The sequence below is a fragment of the Physcomitrium patens genome, chromosome 3 (assembly GCF_059467195.1).
Source record: "Physcomitrium patens ecotype Gransden chromosome 3, ASM5946719v1, whole genome shotgun sequence".
Classification (NCBI taxonomy): domain Eukaryota; kingdom Viridiplantae; phylum Streptophyta; class Bryopsida; order Funariales; family Funariaceae; genus Physcomitrium; species Physcomitrium patens.
Genome location: NC_143412.1, coordinates 15439656 through 15454029, shown reverse-complemented (window position 1 = coordinate 15454029; position 14374 = coordinate 15439656). Strand labels below are relative to the sequence as shown.

Here is a 14374-nt window from a genome sequence, read left to right as displayed (position 1 = left end):
ATTGTGAAAGTGAAAAGCACCCCCCCCCCCCCCCCCCTACCGAGCTTGTTCACTACTCGTAATGACCCTCCCTCAATGAAGTGGAGTGCGGTGTGAATGCATCCCTGGCCCCCACACTCTCATTCGCTTATTCCTCCTCTTCGCTTTCCATCATTTCTCTTTGGGGGGGGGGGGATTGTTGACTATGTTAAAATTAGCCATTTCTTCAATACTTTCCATCTACAAGGCATTCTTTCTTGGTACATGGTAAAATTTATTATGGAGAAAATTTTCCACAATTTTAACTTACTGTTTAAAACTTGATAAAGGAAAACCTAAGTGTTGCTTTGTTTTATACATATATAGATGTATATATGTATAATGCGTGAAGTTTCTTAATAATTACTTAAAATTAAAAACTTTTTTCAAGGTTTAATAGTAGATACATTACTTAAGGAATACACAAAAATAATAATAATAATAATAATAATATAAATTAACTCCTACATGCAATAAAAATAATAATAACAACACCAAATGTATCCAAGGTGCTGTAAGAACATAATTCATCTGTACTAAGATATTTTTAAATTGGTCTACCATAATAAAATAGGGAAATTTTAGATGGACATCTCCCTTTTATTGTGTAGACACCTCTTGTGTCATAATCCTCTGCATACACACAATAAAACTCTTATTTACATTTTAAAAAATTATAATAAGTTAATAGTAAAAAATTGCATATAATGAATTATGGTGTTTTTTATTTTCTTATTATATTAAAAAAATAAGAAATTCAGGTAATTCTTTCGTTCACTTTAAAAAGCTAATTAATTTCATTTAAGAAATCTACAGGTATACATTTATCCTAAAGCTTTTTAGTGTAAATAAAAGTTTTATTCTATACATACAAGGATGCATGGTACATGATGAGTTCACATAATAAAAGGTGGTGGTGTCCACCTAACAATCCCCTAAAATAAACAAAGGTTTTTGAATTGATTTTTTAAAACATAATTTAACTTTTTTGTTTTTATATTCTTTATAAATCAATCATAACAGAATTGCAATACCAAAATATTATATCCCTATTGATAAACATCTATGATCCTTTTTATAGTAAATATTTATATCATTAAAACAATACATAATTACAAAACACATAAACAATTTGATATACTAACTTTTAGTATGCCAACACATGAATTTTAGTTAAGTTGAACATAGTTTTAAAATACCAAAAATTACCAATAAATGATTTATGTTTATGAAGAATATTAGTAAAATCATAATTTGATTCAGTTTCCAAAATTGGATTTGAAGACGTTTTAAATATATATAGATTTAAAAAGGTATATATAGATATAAAACTATTATTTTAGATATATATATTATATAAGACTGTTATTTTAGATATATATATATATATATTATATAAGACTGTTAAATATGTATAACTTTCTCATTTTCAAAAAGAAAAATGAAGATTGTAACTTTTAATTTCTATATATAAATAAATAAGTCATTCAATGATTTTAATTCCAGTACAAAAAATGAAGTTAGTATGTTCACTTCTATTTGAGTTTTTATAAAAATAAAGTTAATTTTACATTTTAAATTTAAGATATCTATAAATTTTAAAAAATCCAAAGATTTATTATACATTGAATATGTTTAACGTATTTAAATTATCTAATGTATAGTTAGACATAAAATTAATTCAAATTTAATAAAAATATCTATCATTTCAAATATATATAAATAATTTAATGAAATGAAATGAAATTATGATAATATTCTTATGTTAGCACAACATTTCATCAATATACATACATAATTTTAAAAAACTTCTATGAAAGAGATAAAGAATTTTTAAAAAAACCCAAGCATTTATTAAATCAATCCACCCATCCTAACCATCATTAAAAAAAAATCTCCATTGACATATCTGGATTCATTGGAAACTAACAAAATAAAATAGTTAGATCCACAACTAATGACAATAGAAGGATCAATTTAGTAAATGCCTAGATTGGTTTAACAATTCCCAAGGTATATGCAAAATCTTGTATCAAAAGATAAAATTTTGAAATCAATTGAAAAATATTAACATAATTATATCCATTTTTTTCTTTTTTCTTTTTTTATTTTATTCAATAGCTTACATCAATTAATTTCAAAAAAAAATAAATAAAAAAGAATTTGTGAATATTTGTATGTGTGTGTGTGTATATATATATATATATATATATATATATATAGTTGATTATTGATACATGATTTTTTTCAAGAAAATTTTGTTAAAAATTAATTCATCATTTTTTAAATTTTTATATAAATAGATGTTATCATGTATTAATTAAATTATTTTGAGATGCATTTTTTATAAAAAAATAGACTATAATAAATAATTATAGCTAATCACAAATATATCTAAATCATCACATGGTTTTTTAAAGAAAAAAAAATTCAAATTTAGGATTGAAAGAAAAAATATATATTTATAATATGACAATAATTACATATATGTTTAATTTTATTTGTAGATGTAACTATATTAAAATATTATATTTGTAGAGATATCTAAATTAAAATATTATATTTGTAGAGATATCTAAATTAAAATATATTATTAAAATATATATACTATTTAATTATCAATTAATCTATTTATATAAAAAATATATATTTAACATTTATTATTAATTGATAATAGTACAAAAAAAAATTACAAAGCTTGGTATATAAATATGGATATTGGTGGAGAATGTGTAGTTATATTCTTCATTGATCAACCAAAGTGTTAGATCACATGGAAGGTATTAAAATAATATAAAATAAAAACCAAAAAAAAACCAAAAACCAAAAACCAAAAAAACCTAAAAACAACCAAAATAGAAATTTGTTTATTGTTTTAGGCTTTACTAGATTTCATCAATTTGTGTTTGTGAATTCAAGAAAACCTTTAGTAATCATAAGTAGAAATGGTTATTGGCAGTAGTGGGACTCTATACTCAAAGTTAGATATAAAAGTTTTTAGAATTTGTTATTTATTTATTGCAAACAAACATTTGAAATTTGGAATTGAATTCAAATTGATAAAAAAAAATTATTTTGCTATCTCACATTAGATACACTTGTTATAAAAACAATCAAATTAATTAGCCAAATATGAACATATATAAGAAAATATTATATAAGAACTAAATAAATAATCTTCTATCAATTAAAGTCTTTGGATTAGCAATTATAGTTACTGAATATATTAAATGTTATTAGTTTAGTTGATAATAAAACTATAATAAGTTTAGAATTGATTGTAACCAATTTCTAATAACTATCACTAAAACTACCAATTAATGAATAACTGTAGAAAAATTCAGATTCTAAGCGTTAAAGAAAAAAAATTGTTAAATATTTTTTAAATATTAAAAATAGAAGCTAAACCTATTTAATTCAATCTATTTCTTGTACAAAAAATGATAAATTAATTACTTAACAAATTTCTTAAAAGCATATTGTTAGACAATATAAGCATGTTTAAATAAGGCATGATAAATTTCAATTAAGTTGATAACATATAATATTTTTTTGGTTAAATTAATTAAAATAAAAACAATAATCTTATATAGTCTTATTATATACAATTTTTTGATAATAATCAAGTGTTGATTAAACCTTGTCAATACCTAATTTATGACTTCATTGCATAGTTTATATATCTATAAAAATAAAATAAAAAATATATATATGTATATATATATATATATATATATATGTGTGTGTGTGTGTGTATATATATATATATATATATATATATGTGTGTAATTTATTGATAGATTTTCAGAATTAAATATTTAAATATAAAAACGTTGCTGTCGTTGATTCATTCATCCAGCTCGGACGTTCGTTCAGGAACCCGGTGCTTTCGTTCGTTCGGAAGCCTAAGCACTAAAGGATGGGATCGGGACTGCATGCTCACACTCGTCTCCAGTGATTAGAATCAGAAGAGGCCACTTCGAGGTAGCAGCCTCACTTTGAACACCAAGTTCGACGACGACGACGAGCTGCAAATGATAGCAACACTCTTGGATGCTGAAGTTGTATCAATTAATCCAGCAAACTCCTTCCTTTATGGAGGTTGAAGGAATCCTTGAAGTTCCTGAGAGTGAACTGACAATGCATGTCGAAAAATTGTTTACAATGTACTTGGGCGGTGTGGTCAGGGTCGTCGCAATTGGTAGTATGACCAAAGTCAGTTCATGAGAGTGCCCCGTGGCATTGGCGAAGAACATGAAGGCCAACACAAGAATAGATAGGATTCAGGAGGCCTGGCTAGATGGCGAAGGTTGTTGTGTCCCGAAGGCCTGCACGAGTCTGGTTTATATTTTTGTCTGCTGACAGGTTGTTGGCTTCTGGAGGCAGCGTCAACCGGATGAGAGAGTCTTCGAATCACTGAGCATCTAAGGTTGTCTGGCTTATACCATGGTTTTCACCCAAAACCCGTCGACTAATGAGTTCTAGATTTTGTGTTCATTGCTTCAAGTCTGTGCTGGAGGTGAGCATATTTTGGAGAGGCTGTTGCATTGACTTTGCCAACTGGTTTCTGCATTGCCCCACTGCATTAACACTCTATATGAGAGCATGGCTACTAGGTAACGCAGCTTGCAAACAACAGCTTCGTTGCCGATAAATCCCGAGTTAGTAATCTGCAATTTCTCACCATCCGATTTCTTACCCACTGGTAGTGTGTTCGAGGGCGCTTGAAGTCTGCTAAAGCCACATCGTGGTTGACAAATCTAATCACTAAAGTATGCATCTCATTCATGACTACAGCTTGGCAGCACTACTTGAAACTCTAATCTCTATCTGAACGTTTATTGGAAGTGATTTACTGGAAAGGTAAATTGGTACCATGCTGTCTCTACGGTTCTGAATATCTGGAGCTTGGTGATGTGTGCAGCTGAGAAGGTCGTTACTGAGGCGAGGTCAAGTTTGCTGAAGAACCATCTTTTGGTTTCCGTAGCTACTAGGACACCCGTGCTGTAAGTTACATGTAATTTTTTCCACGTCCGTCATAGACGTACATGACAGAAGTCATGCAGTGCATTATTGTGATAGAAGAAAGGGCCTTAAGAATGGTGTGTAGCCTCTGTTGCCCCATTCTAAACCACAGGTTTTCTTCCGCTGCACCTTCTGCTGGTCTTTTTCAGGATTAGGCTGGTGAATCACGAGTTTTGAGTGTGATGCCCAATATGTCTTGTTGGTGAAACAGCTGCATGAACCCTCTTTCTCCAGCCCTTGCTCTACTGCTGATAAAATATTCATCTGTACTTCGAATGATCAAAACTGGCTGTGATCACACCCGCCAATACAATTGTAAATGAAGCTCTGCATTCACAATGCTTGAATTTTGGTCTCACATGACCTGAGTTCTTTTTTCTTGCAGATTTAGTGGTGTCTTGGTGATTGCAAAAGTTCTGGCTGATGGTAGTATGGCTGCTGGTCTTCCCCCTGACACTGCAATGTCCTCATCTGCTCAAACGGGGAATCGAAGCCCCCTTTCTGATGTCAGAATACAGATTCATGTTCTTGATGTGTTCAACAGATACCTTGGTTTATCCCTTGCTTGCAATTTAAGTTAAATTTGTTAAAAACGTTAAATTTGTTATTTAATAATCCCCGTGACGACAGCCATTTCACACTGTTTACTTCTTTGAACGCGCATGTGCCTTGGCAGCATATCTTCTCATCTCAGGGATCGTGCTTTCAAGATGGTGCTCTTATTCTAACCGAGTTTTCTCCCCACTTGCTTTGGTTTTTGCTTTAGTCTCTTCAGTAGTCGTGCTCAAATTTCAATTGCCGGACCTGCAAAAATGATCTCACAAATCAATGAAGCATCCTGGTAAATTGAAAGATCTGGTGACATCACCTGCACATTATCATGGACTCGTCAATCATAATGCTTCAGAATTTTACTGCAGAGCTCTTGGGCATCAGAAATGACTGTTTTCTTTCTCTTCTTTTCCTTACCCTCTTTCTAGAGGATAATATTGAAAACTTAGGTCAAAGCATAGATTTTCTTATCCAGCCAGGTCATGTTCAGTGAAGAAAATCATTTTCTTACGACCCCCTCTTTCATTATTTATTTGAAAAATAATAAACGAAAAACTTAAAACTTGACGATATTGTACATGCAGATGGATGCTTGGTTATATCCAAGTTCGGATGGTATTACACCTTCCTCTGGCATTGTGAAATAAATGACCGTCACAAGCTCTGAAATTCAGAATCCATGACGCTGCTTTTTTCTGCTCAATTTTCCAGTTCTTAAGGACAACAGAAAGGAAGAAGAAGCTGGAGAAGCTTGTGTTAATAACACCGTTGAGAATTACCGTATCGTGCCATAAGTGCGACACATGATCCGAGTGAAGGCACCACAATTGCAGGGGCATTTGAGCTTGACGAGCGAGGCTTTCGGGGTTATTAATTGTACCACCAAAACCATCATGTGTGGTTACAGAGACTTCAGTTTGAATTTGTTGTGAAAGTTGGTATGATCAAACAGAGACTCAACTATCTGCATGCTGGTATCTATACTTCCTGGTAAAATCAATTCCGATATGCCTATGGGATATGCCATAGGGAAGCCATAGGGATTGCCATGACTCAATGGTCTGGGAGCAGAATCAAGTGGGTAGAGTAAGAGCATTCCAGAAGCATCTTTTAGATGTGAACGCCTCTGTTCTGTAAGACATACAAGCCTCCGGATGTCTGGTTGAGGCACTGAAGAAGTAAACAGGTTTGCTTATGGTAGCTTTTTTTTAATGGTCTCATGTTACTACTGAAACATTTACACAACATAATTCGTGATTGGTGACACTTGAGTAAAGCTGAAATTGTGCATTTTTTGAGGGCAGCAGCTGTGTAATAAGACCAAGCACTTTGTTTAATAACTTCAATGACAAACAAAATCAGGACCTATACAGGTAAATTGATTGCACTTTCAAAAACACAAGCACAACTTTTGAGGTTTGAAATGTGAGCACAAGGATAAAAGCTGACACTCTGGGCTAACTACAGATGTTTCCTCGAACTACGACCCACATCACAAATGCCCACTCTTTGGAACAGTAAGAATCTCAAGCCATAGTTCTTACAACTAGGCATGGAATCTTCTAGGTCTATTTTTTGTTACAAGAATCAGAGACCCATCCATCTACACCACATGAAATATCTACTCAACCCAAAGGGCAAGCCGTACTCTTTCACTACAGTTGGGTCGTTCCTAGCTGTTCTTCCATTGCTCCAAATGTAAGTCCCTCTCTCTTGTCGGCTGCCTGGTACTGTGTTGTCGAGGAAGAACGCAACCAAAAAAGCAATGGACATATTCATAGAAAATATGGTATTCAATGCAAAGTTCACCTGCAAAATAAGCAAGTGGTAAATATATAATTGAAACATATTCCTCACTGTTCACTTGCCAAGAATCCAGGCGCGGTAGATGCTTCAAAGAGCCAAAAGAGGTTAAGTCCATTAAATCCATACAATTAGGAGCTAATCCATGCAATTTAGAGCTAATCCAAACCAATGCCACAAGCATACAAGTAGCTTATTGGGCATGGGTAGTGGGAACAAGACGATTAGATCAGAATTCTAAAAGTTCAGCCAGGTCAATTAGGAGAAAAAAATTAGCATGAAAAATGCTTACATTCTCATACTTCTTATCGAAGTGAAATGGGCCATGACCTGAGTGGGCATATTGCTGGAAGTATGAAGGAACCCCTGCCACGACTGGAACACCGCTGTACTGCTGGAAGTAGGCAGGAATAGATAGCGAAAGGAAGAGGGAGAGGCCCACGATGAGAACATTCCTAGAGCTTCCCGTTTCACTATAACGCAAATTCGAAAGGCCCAAGGCAGCCAGTAATGTCCACATAAAAACGAGCAGGCCACCAGCAACTGCTTGCGGTATAGATGCGATAAATCCAGAGATTTTTCCTGCAGAAGTAGCATAAGTGGAACACGAGAAAGTCACTTGGATAATAAATGTTCTCGCCTATTATCCTTTTATAAGAACTACCTTCGTAGATTAATAATACGGAAAAAAAATAGAGTTTGCCAAAAGCCAGCTGTAATACTGTGACACTAGTGTTATCAATAGAAGTACCAAGAACTTACCAACGAGAGAGATTCCAATCATCACACATGCCCCAAACTCCACAGCTCTCCGACTGCCCATCTTGGTGACAGCAATTGTATGGACATTCTCAGTCAAGGTGGTGGCACCCGCTCCGGTACCCCAAAGTCCAGCCAAGAAACTGGTCACTCCCTCCATCCCGATCCCCCGGCTAACTACACCTGGAGTAGGTGCCCTAGAAGCCACAAGTAGGGAAGCTGCATGATACGAACCTACCTGCAACATTATAAAGTCATCAACCAGCTCAACTCTCTCGCTACGCAGCTTCCTTACATTGAGATGTAGTTCAATCGACAATGAGACTTCTACTCGCTTGTGTAATGACAACATCCAAAGAAAACTAGAAGAATAAAATGGGCATTAAATAGGTTTTGGCTTCAGCACGTTGAAGAGGTAATTGTCAGACATGAGACTGATCTCGCATGAAAGAAGAAACAAATACAAATACTAAAAGCCGACTCGACTTACCGAATCGACTGTAGCAATGATAGATGCCACGATCATTACAATTCCAGTTTGCCAGTGAAAAGTAGGAACGCCCCATTGAAATGGATATGGAACCCAAAACCAAGACGTAGAACTTAGAGCGTCAGAGGCATCTGTACGACAATTAGACATTTTGATCATATGCTTTTGACACGACGGTGTGAGGTCAGCTGTTGCATTGTTGCGGAGGCTAAAGTCACAGCCCTTGTAGGTGTAAACTTTCGACTCTGTAAGCAAAAATGCATAAGCCCAGACTGCTGCCAGTCCCAAAGGCACCTGCAGTTGACATTAACGACATCAGTCAAATACAACATTTCCAAGGCATTCCACACTGCACGAAAATGATCATACGTGAGCGCAAGCATTGAGAAGCCCACAACACGAGCTCCTCAATTAGACCACACGTACGCATTGTAGATCGAAACATACTGTAGGAGTACTGCAAACAGCTAATTCGGCAATAAGCGGAATACACTCAAAAAATATAGCAATTATCAGAATAAGCACCATATCATAACGCAAGGTATGAAGCAGGTTCAGCAGGACATACCGCATAAACTTGGAAGATACGGTGTCCCAAAACTGATATTTTCCTCATATACTGCCACGACAAAGAAGCATACTTACTACGCTTCGTTGTGACAACTTCACTGAAAAATTGAGATGTGGAAATAAAACATCGAAATGAACGAATTCCCTAAGCTACGAGAATGTGTGCGTGCGCACACAGAAGGAGTAAATATAAGTCTGAGAGCAATCAGTGGTAGCAGTAAACATTGTCTCTACTTAAAATATAAAATTACCAACATTTTTTTACACAAAGACCATGAAAAAATGTGTCGGTAGTCGCTCACCAGTGCTAAGAAGAGGACAACTACAAACTGTGGAATGCCAATTTCGACACAAGTACCAACAACGGGAAATCCATATGCAAAAAATGCAAGCCCTACTGCAGTTACAGTCGGGGCCACCACCACGGGATTGATTGCTCTGTCAAGCCCAAGCATTGGTCATTTCAAAATATAAACATTCCAATGGCACAATATAGATCCAAGGCCAGAATGGTGATCTCGGCCCCTTGAAGAAAGAACGAGATTTTAAGATAGTGAAAGAGACCAGACAAGTTTCTAACTAAGAATACAAAAGAACACTCAAATGGGAAGAATGGTTACATAAGTTAAGATGGGGTTACCGGAGCAACAATGTCATGAAACCACTGAACCCTAGCAACGTTTGAAACAGAGAGGATATGATGATAGCTCCTTGCAATTCCCTCATTGTACTCTTAAACCTCTGGAGACACACAAATACAGGCCTTGTGTGAGGAGACTGAAGTAGTATACTGCATGGAATTCAAACATAAGCTATTATACAGTGAAGTGCTACGAATTGTAAGCGAATGGTCGAGGCTCGAAAGTGCGGCATTATAGATAAGCTTTATATTTAGAAAATAAGATTAACAAGTGTCCCTGTGGTTGATACGACGCAAGGTATAGAAAGGTGAAGTGACTCAAGACTGCATACAGGAGATGACTTACATCTTCTTGTGAACCGATAGTAAACCGAGGCGAGAACACGATAGCAAGAGTTGGACCGAGATAAACAAATGAAGCTCCTTGTACCAGGGGTAGCCGTGTTCCAAAGAGACAATGAAGCAGCGTGGATATTCCGGACACCATAAACATGCTTGAAATAACCTTTGCGGTATCTCTCTGCGTTGCAAAGGTTCAATGTGTCATTCCAGCACGGAGCTTATTCCATGAGTGACTTTTCTGGATGAGTGTGCAAAGAGAATTTATGAATCGTCCCAAAAATCGAGGTTAGCACTCACACTGGAGCCACCCATAGCAGGCACGATGACTAGAGGAATCAAAATGAGAGAACCGATAATAGATAGATAGTGCTGTACGCCATACAGGATCAAGGGAACTGCACAACAGAAAGCCAGATAAGGTGAAACCAACATGTCAAGTAAAAACTACCAGACTTCAATGAAGGCTAATCTAAGTTCGACCATTAAAGTCTGATAACAATTACTACATCAAAACTAGCATATGAGGGTTCAACTGTTATGTTGATGCGACAGAGCTAAAGACTAGTGACCCAGAGTAGTTACTCCACAAAGAGACGCCACCAAACAACTCAAAAAATAAATTAGTAAACTAACGAGTGCAAGGGCTAGTTGGGAACCAGCTGCGAAACCAGCTTAGAAGAAATCAAGACCACAAAAATCTTATACGCGTAATACAGAAACATAAATCCATAGAGCTCTTCGACAAAGGCGGGTGTACGAATTACTATTGGTTAAGGCGATGCGCAAACTTACCTAGTCCAGGATGCTCACGAATTTCATACTTCATGTGAGAATGTTTCGTTGCTAAATAGTCGTCTGGATCTTGCGATTGCGACATATTGTCCACATCTGAGTCCTTGTACATGTTCCGTTCCATTCGAAGCGGCTCTATATTGAGAGGTCCACTTGTGCCTGCACTGCTCTGTACCCCACTTGTATTCAGCGACTCATGTCCTCTTCTGCCAGGAAGAAAGGGCCCAGGTGCTCCGGCTGCACCTGGCACAGTAGTAGCCGCACTTTGAGGATGCACATTTCTTGCTCTTTCAGGCTCGTGGGCTCCACTTGCTGCATTTGCTGGAGATATGGAAACGCCACTCTCTATGTCCCTAGCAGCAGAGGACACGGCTGCATAGCCAGGCGGTGCCTTACCCGGAGGGGGTTGAAGAGCGACACTAGTCGGAGCCTTAATGGGTTGATATGGGGCACTAGATTGAGATACGTTGGAAACTTTGGGAGCTGACAGCGGAGGGCTTGGAGTTCGTTTGATCGAAGGATTTCCCGCAACAACAGGAGCACCTCGGGAACCAGCCAAAGCCTCGCTCATCTCAATGTCGGTCCGATTATCACCTGGGCGAGAGCTCCTATAGCCAGTGCGGCGGGCCCACGAACCTAAGTTCTTAGCATTGTGTGTATGGTCCACGGGCAGGGGCTCTATCTGTCTGGAAGGAAGGCTACTTTCAGCGGGCCTCTTCCCATCATTCACTAAATCTGGCTGCACTGACACTCGTTCGTCAGATTTATCCTCCCCTACTCCCCCCATTGTTCAAATGTAGTATCACTTCGGAACGTAGTTGCTACTACACTTTTACGGAGTGCATTGTCGAAATACCTCGCACCTTCAGCTGAACCAAAGACTCACTCACGGAGCACCGCCGCGAAACGAATGCTACTTTAACATATACCCTCGGTCTGCTCTTCACCATGTACATAAATCAAATTCTCTGGCAGTAAGGGATCCTCCAAGAAGTAGGGCCTCCGTCAAATCCTGTTATTCATGCTATAATGATGAGAAAATCTTACTTGGAGGATCAGCGTCACAAGAGGTCCAGCAGGTGTTGCCAATGCGACCAATCCAGTGAAGAAGTAGATACTTGAGTTCAACGCGTGTTCTAAAGTTGGACAAAAAGGGGTGTACTCAACCCTAGAAAGAACAGACAATTTCATGTCCTCATCACCTGTAAACTCACAAAGGTACGGAGTAGAGTGCAGACTCACACCAACTTGATGATTCTCAGCTCGTCCTCACTCCTGCCATGAGTAATCCCCAACATTACCGACTATGCTAAGGTCCTACTTTCATCACGAAGCCACTACTTATTAAAAGGCGAATGCTGAAGGCTATTTAAAACAAGACGATTGTCAGTCATCAATTTCTCCACAGTAGTCACCTACAGTACAAACTGATCCAGAAATCTAGCAGTCAATGGCACAATAATATACTGGACCAAGTCGGAATCGTAGTGAGACAGGCCAACGCACCTTGTCGCAAGTAATATGATTCCTTGACTCGTATCATCTGGGCAAATACCTCTCTGAGCTGGCTAGTAGTGAATCATGATCAAGGTACTTCACACTAACACCATCTTCAGTGGAGTTTATCAAGTGATAGTCAGTGCTCGGTCAGTGCCAGTTACTTGCCCGTGGGAAGAAAGCGAGACGGCCAATTGTGCAGGTTCCATCAACTAAGCGCACTCTTAAGTAGAGATACTAAGGGAGGATCCAAGGACGTCCAAACAGGGAATCAACCTTCTGAACCGCCTATTGAGCATAGAGTATCGCTCTGAAAAAGACCGCCCACAAGAAGAAGAAAAATCATTACACTGTTAACGAGACATTCTCTCCCATAAATTAGTGCCAGCATAGTGAAGAGGACTAGCAACAGAATCTACAGAATACCTACACTACTGCAAAAATACAAAAGTGAAGACAAGAGTGCAAAAGCTGTTACACACGATGTTTTCAACGACCCGATCGATTGTCATGGACTGGTACCCCCCCAAACGATGCAGGTATCATGATCACTTAGCATGCAACAAAAAGCAAAACCAAGCCCCGACCAGACGGCGCATTGTCCTATTATCAATGAGGAAAAATTGAACCACATCCGACGAAGTGAACCACTGTCCAAATCTACATTGACCGACTTGTACCCCAACCCGAGAAACGGAAACAACAATCCACACTGCCTGATGAGCTCCTGCAACTATTTGACGCACCCAAAAACCTGCCAAACCCAGCTAACCACCCTACATCACACGCACTTCACTAGTATCTCACGCCACACAACACACAATGCAAAACAAACGCGCTCACAAAAGCAACTGCAAACTCCCACCTCCCTCCTCAACTACACTCACTGCGACTTCCAAGACTCCACCGCGCAAACCTCAAGCAATCCCGCGCAACGCAAAAGCCCTAGACACATACCTCCTCTCCCGCAAACCAGCTGCGCGCTCCAGCAACGCAAACCCTGCTACTGATCCCAACCAACCATGGGGAGAGGATCTGCACAGAGGGATGTGTCTGAGCTGCAACGGGCACCTGCGTTGTCTGCAATGTCAGGGCTCCAGACTCTGCCTGAAACTCTCTCTGTCTGGCTCCCTCCCTCTCCCCCTGGTTTCAGTCTGCACTACGAGCCTAGAACTACTGACAATGGCCCAAACTAACGCAATGCAGGGCGCCCCAACATCTCTCTCCCCCACGACAAACGACGCAGAGCAGCAAGACAACGGCAGCCTAGCTGAGGGAAGCTAGAAGACAGGCCCCACTGAACTTGGCTCTGCACTCTAATAGCTTCCCTCTTCGATTCCCTTTCCTTTCCATTCCCTTTCCTTTCCCTTCCCTTCTATTCCATGCAATGGCTCTGTAACGCCATAGCCATCGATCGATCACTCTACCCCTGGCAAGTCCAAGTCTAAGTCAAGTCTTCCCTCCCCACATTCGGCCTTGATATCTTCCTCCTGGGTACATGTTCCTATGCTCGGAATTCACCTCCTCGGTGGATCCAGCTTAAGATGTACGGTTTCAGAAGATGGTGCGTTTGATGGATGGATGAGAGTATTGAACGAAGTCCTTCGTCGCATGAATCATCCACCTCTTTCTGTCCATCATTGGGCCCAACCCCTTGTGTAGGGCAGGCATCTAATACCTGCTTATTGCTGTGTTGTTGCTTGTTTTGGATAGCCAGTTAGTTATCTCACCCCCCTTAAATAAAAATGGTTCATGTGGGTTACTGTGTTTCTTAATCCCCTGATTCTAATTCTTCAAATGTCTGTTGTGTATTGGAAAATCAATATATATACTCTTTAAGTTTTAAAACTGGGTTTTAAAAAATACTTACTACTGGAGCTGTCGAT

General features: G+C 38.2%; 1 protein-coding gene across 3 annotated transcripts; it reads right to left on the bottom strand.

Annotated features, from left to right (window-relative positions):
• Positions 1–6941: 6941 nt before the first annotated feature.
• Positions 6942–13872, bottom strand: LOC112280475 (nucleobase-ascorbate transporter 12). 3 transcript variants are annotated; one of them, XM_090248929.1, is made up of 13 exons: positions 13446–13872; positions 12498–12798; positions 12194–12266; positions 10992–12003; positions 10497–10594; positions 10204–10377; positions 9858–9958; positions 9520–9655; positions 9216–9266; positions 8648–8941; positions 8161–8395; positions 7691–7980; positions 6942–7404 (listed from the first exon to the last, which is right to left on the bottom strand). In XM_090248929.1, the coding sequence occupies exons 4-13, from the start codon at positions 11776–11778 to the stop codon at positions 7183–7185; spliced, it is 2388 nt and encodes a 795-aa protein (XP_090105055.1). In that variant the 5' UTR covers positions 11779–12003; positions 12194–12266; positions 12498–12798; positions 13446–13872; the 3' UTR covers positions 6942–7182. The 3 variants fall into 3 exon arrangements, with proteins under 3 accessions (XP_090105055.1, XP_090105056.1, XP_024371775.1); XM_090248930.1 differs by lacking the exon at positions 13446–13872 and adding an exon at positions 13354–13411; XM_024516007.3 differs by lacking the exon at positions 13446–13872 and having other exon boundaries at positions 12234–12266; positions 12498–12638.
• Between the last annotated feature and the right edge of the window lie 502 nt (positions 13873–14374).

What these genes read in the sequence shown, in the direction of transcription:
- LOC112280475 (XM_090248929.1), bottom strand. Translation starts at nt 11,778, where the DNA reads ATGGGGGGAGTAGGGGAGGATAAATCTGACGAACGAGTGTCAGTGCAG. An exon ending in TCGTGAGCATCCTGGACTAG is followed by an intron (nt 10,595 to 10,991) that starts GTAAGTTTGCGC and finishes TCTGTTGTGCAG; the next exon opens with TTCCCTTGATCCTGTATGGC. An exon ending in GATTGGAATCTCTCTCGTTG is followed by an intron (nt 7,981 to 8,160) that starts GTAAGTTCTTGG and finishes CTACTTCTGCAG; the next exon opens with GAAAAATCTCTGGATTTATC.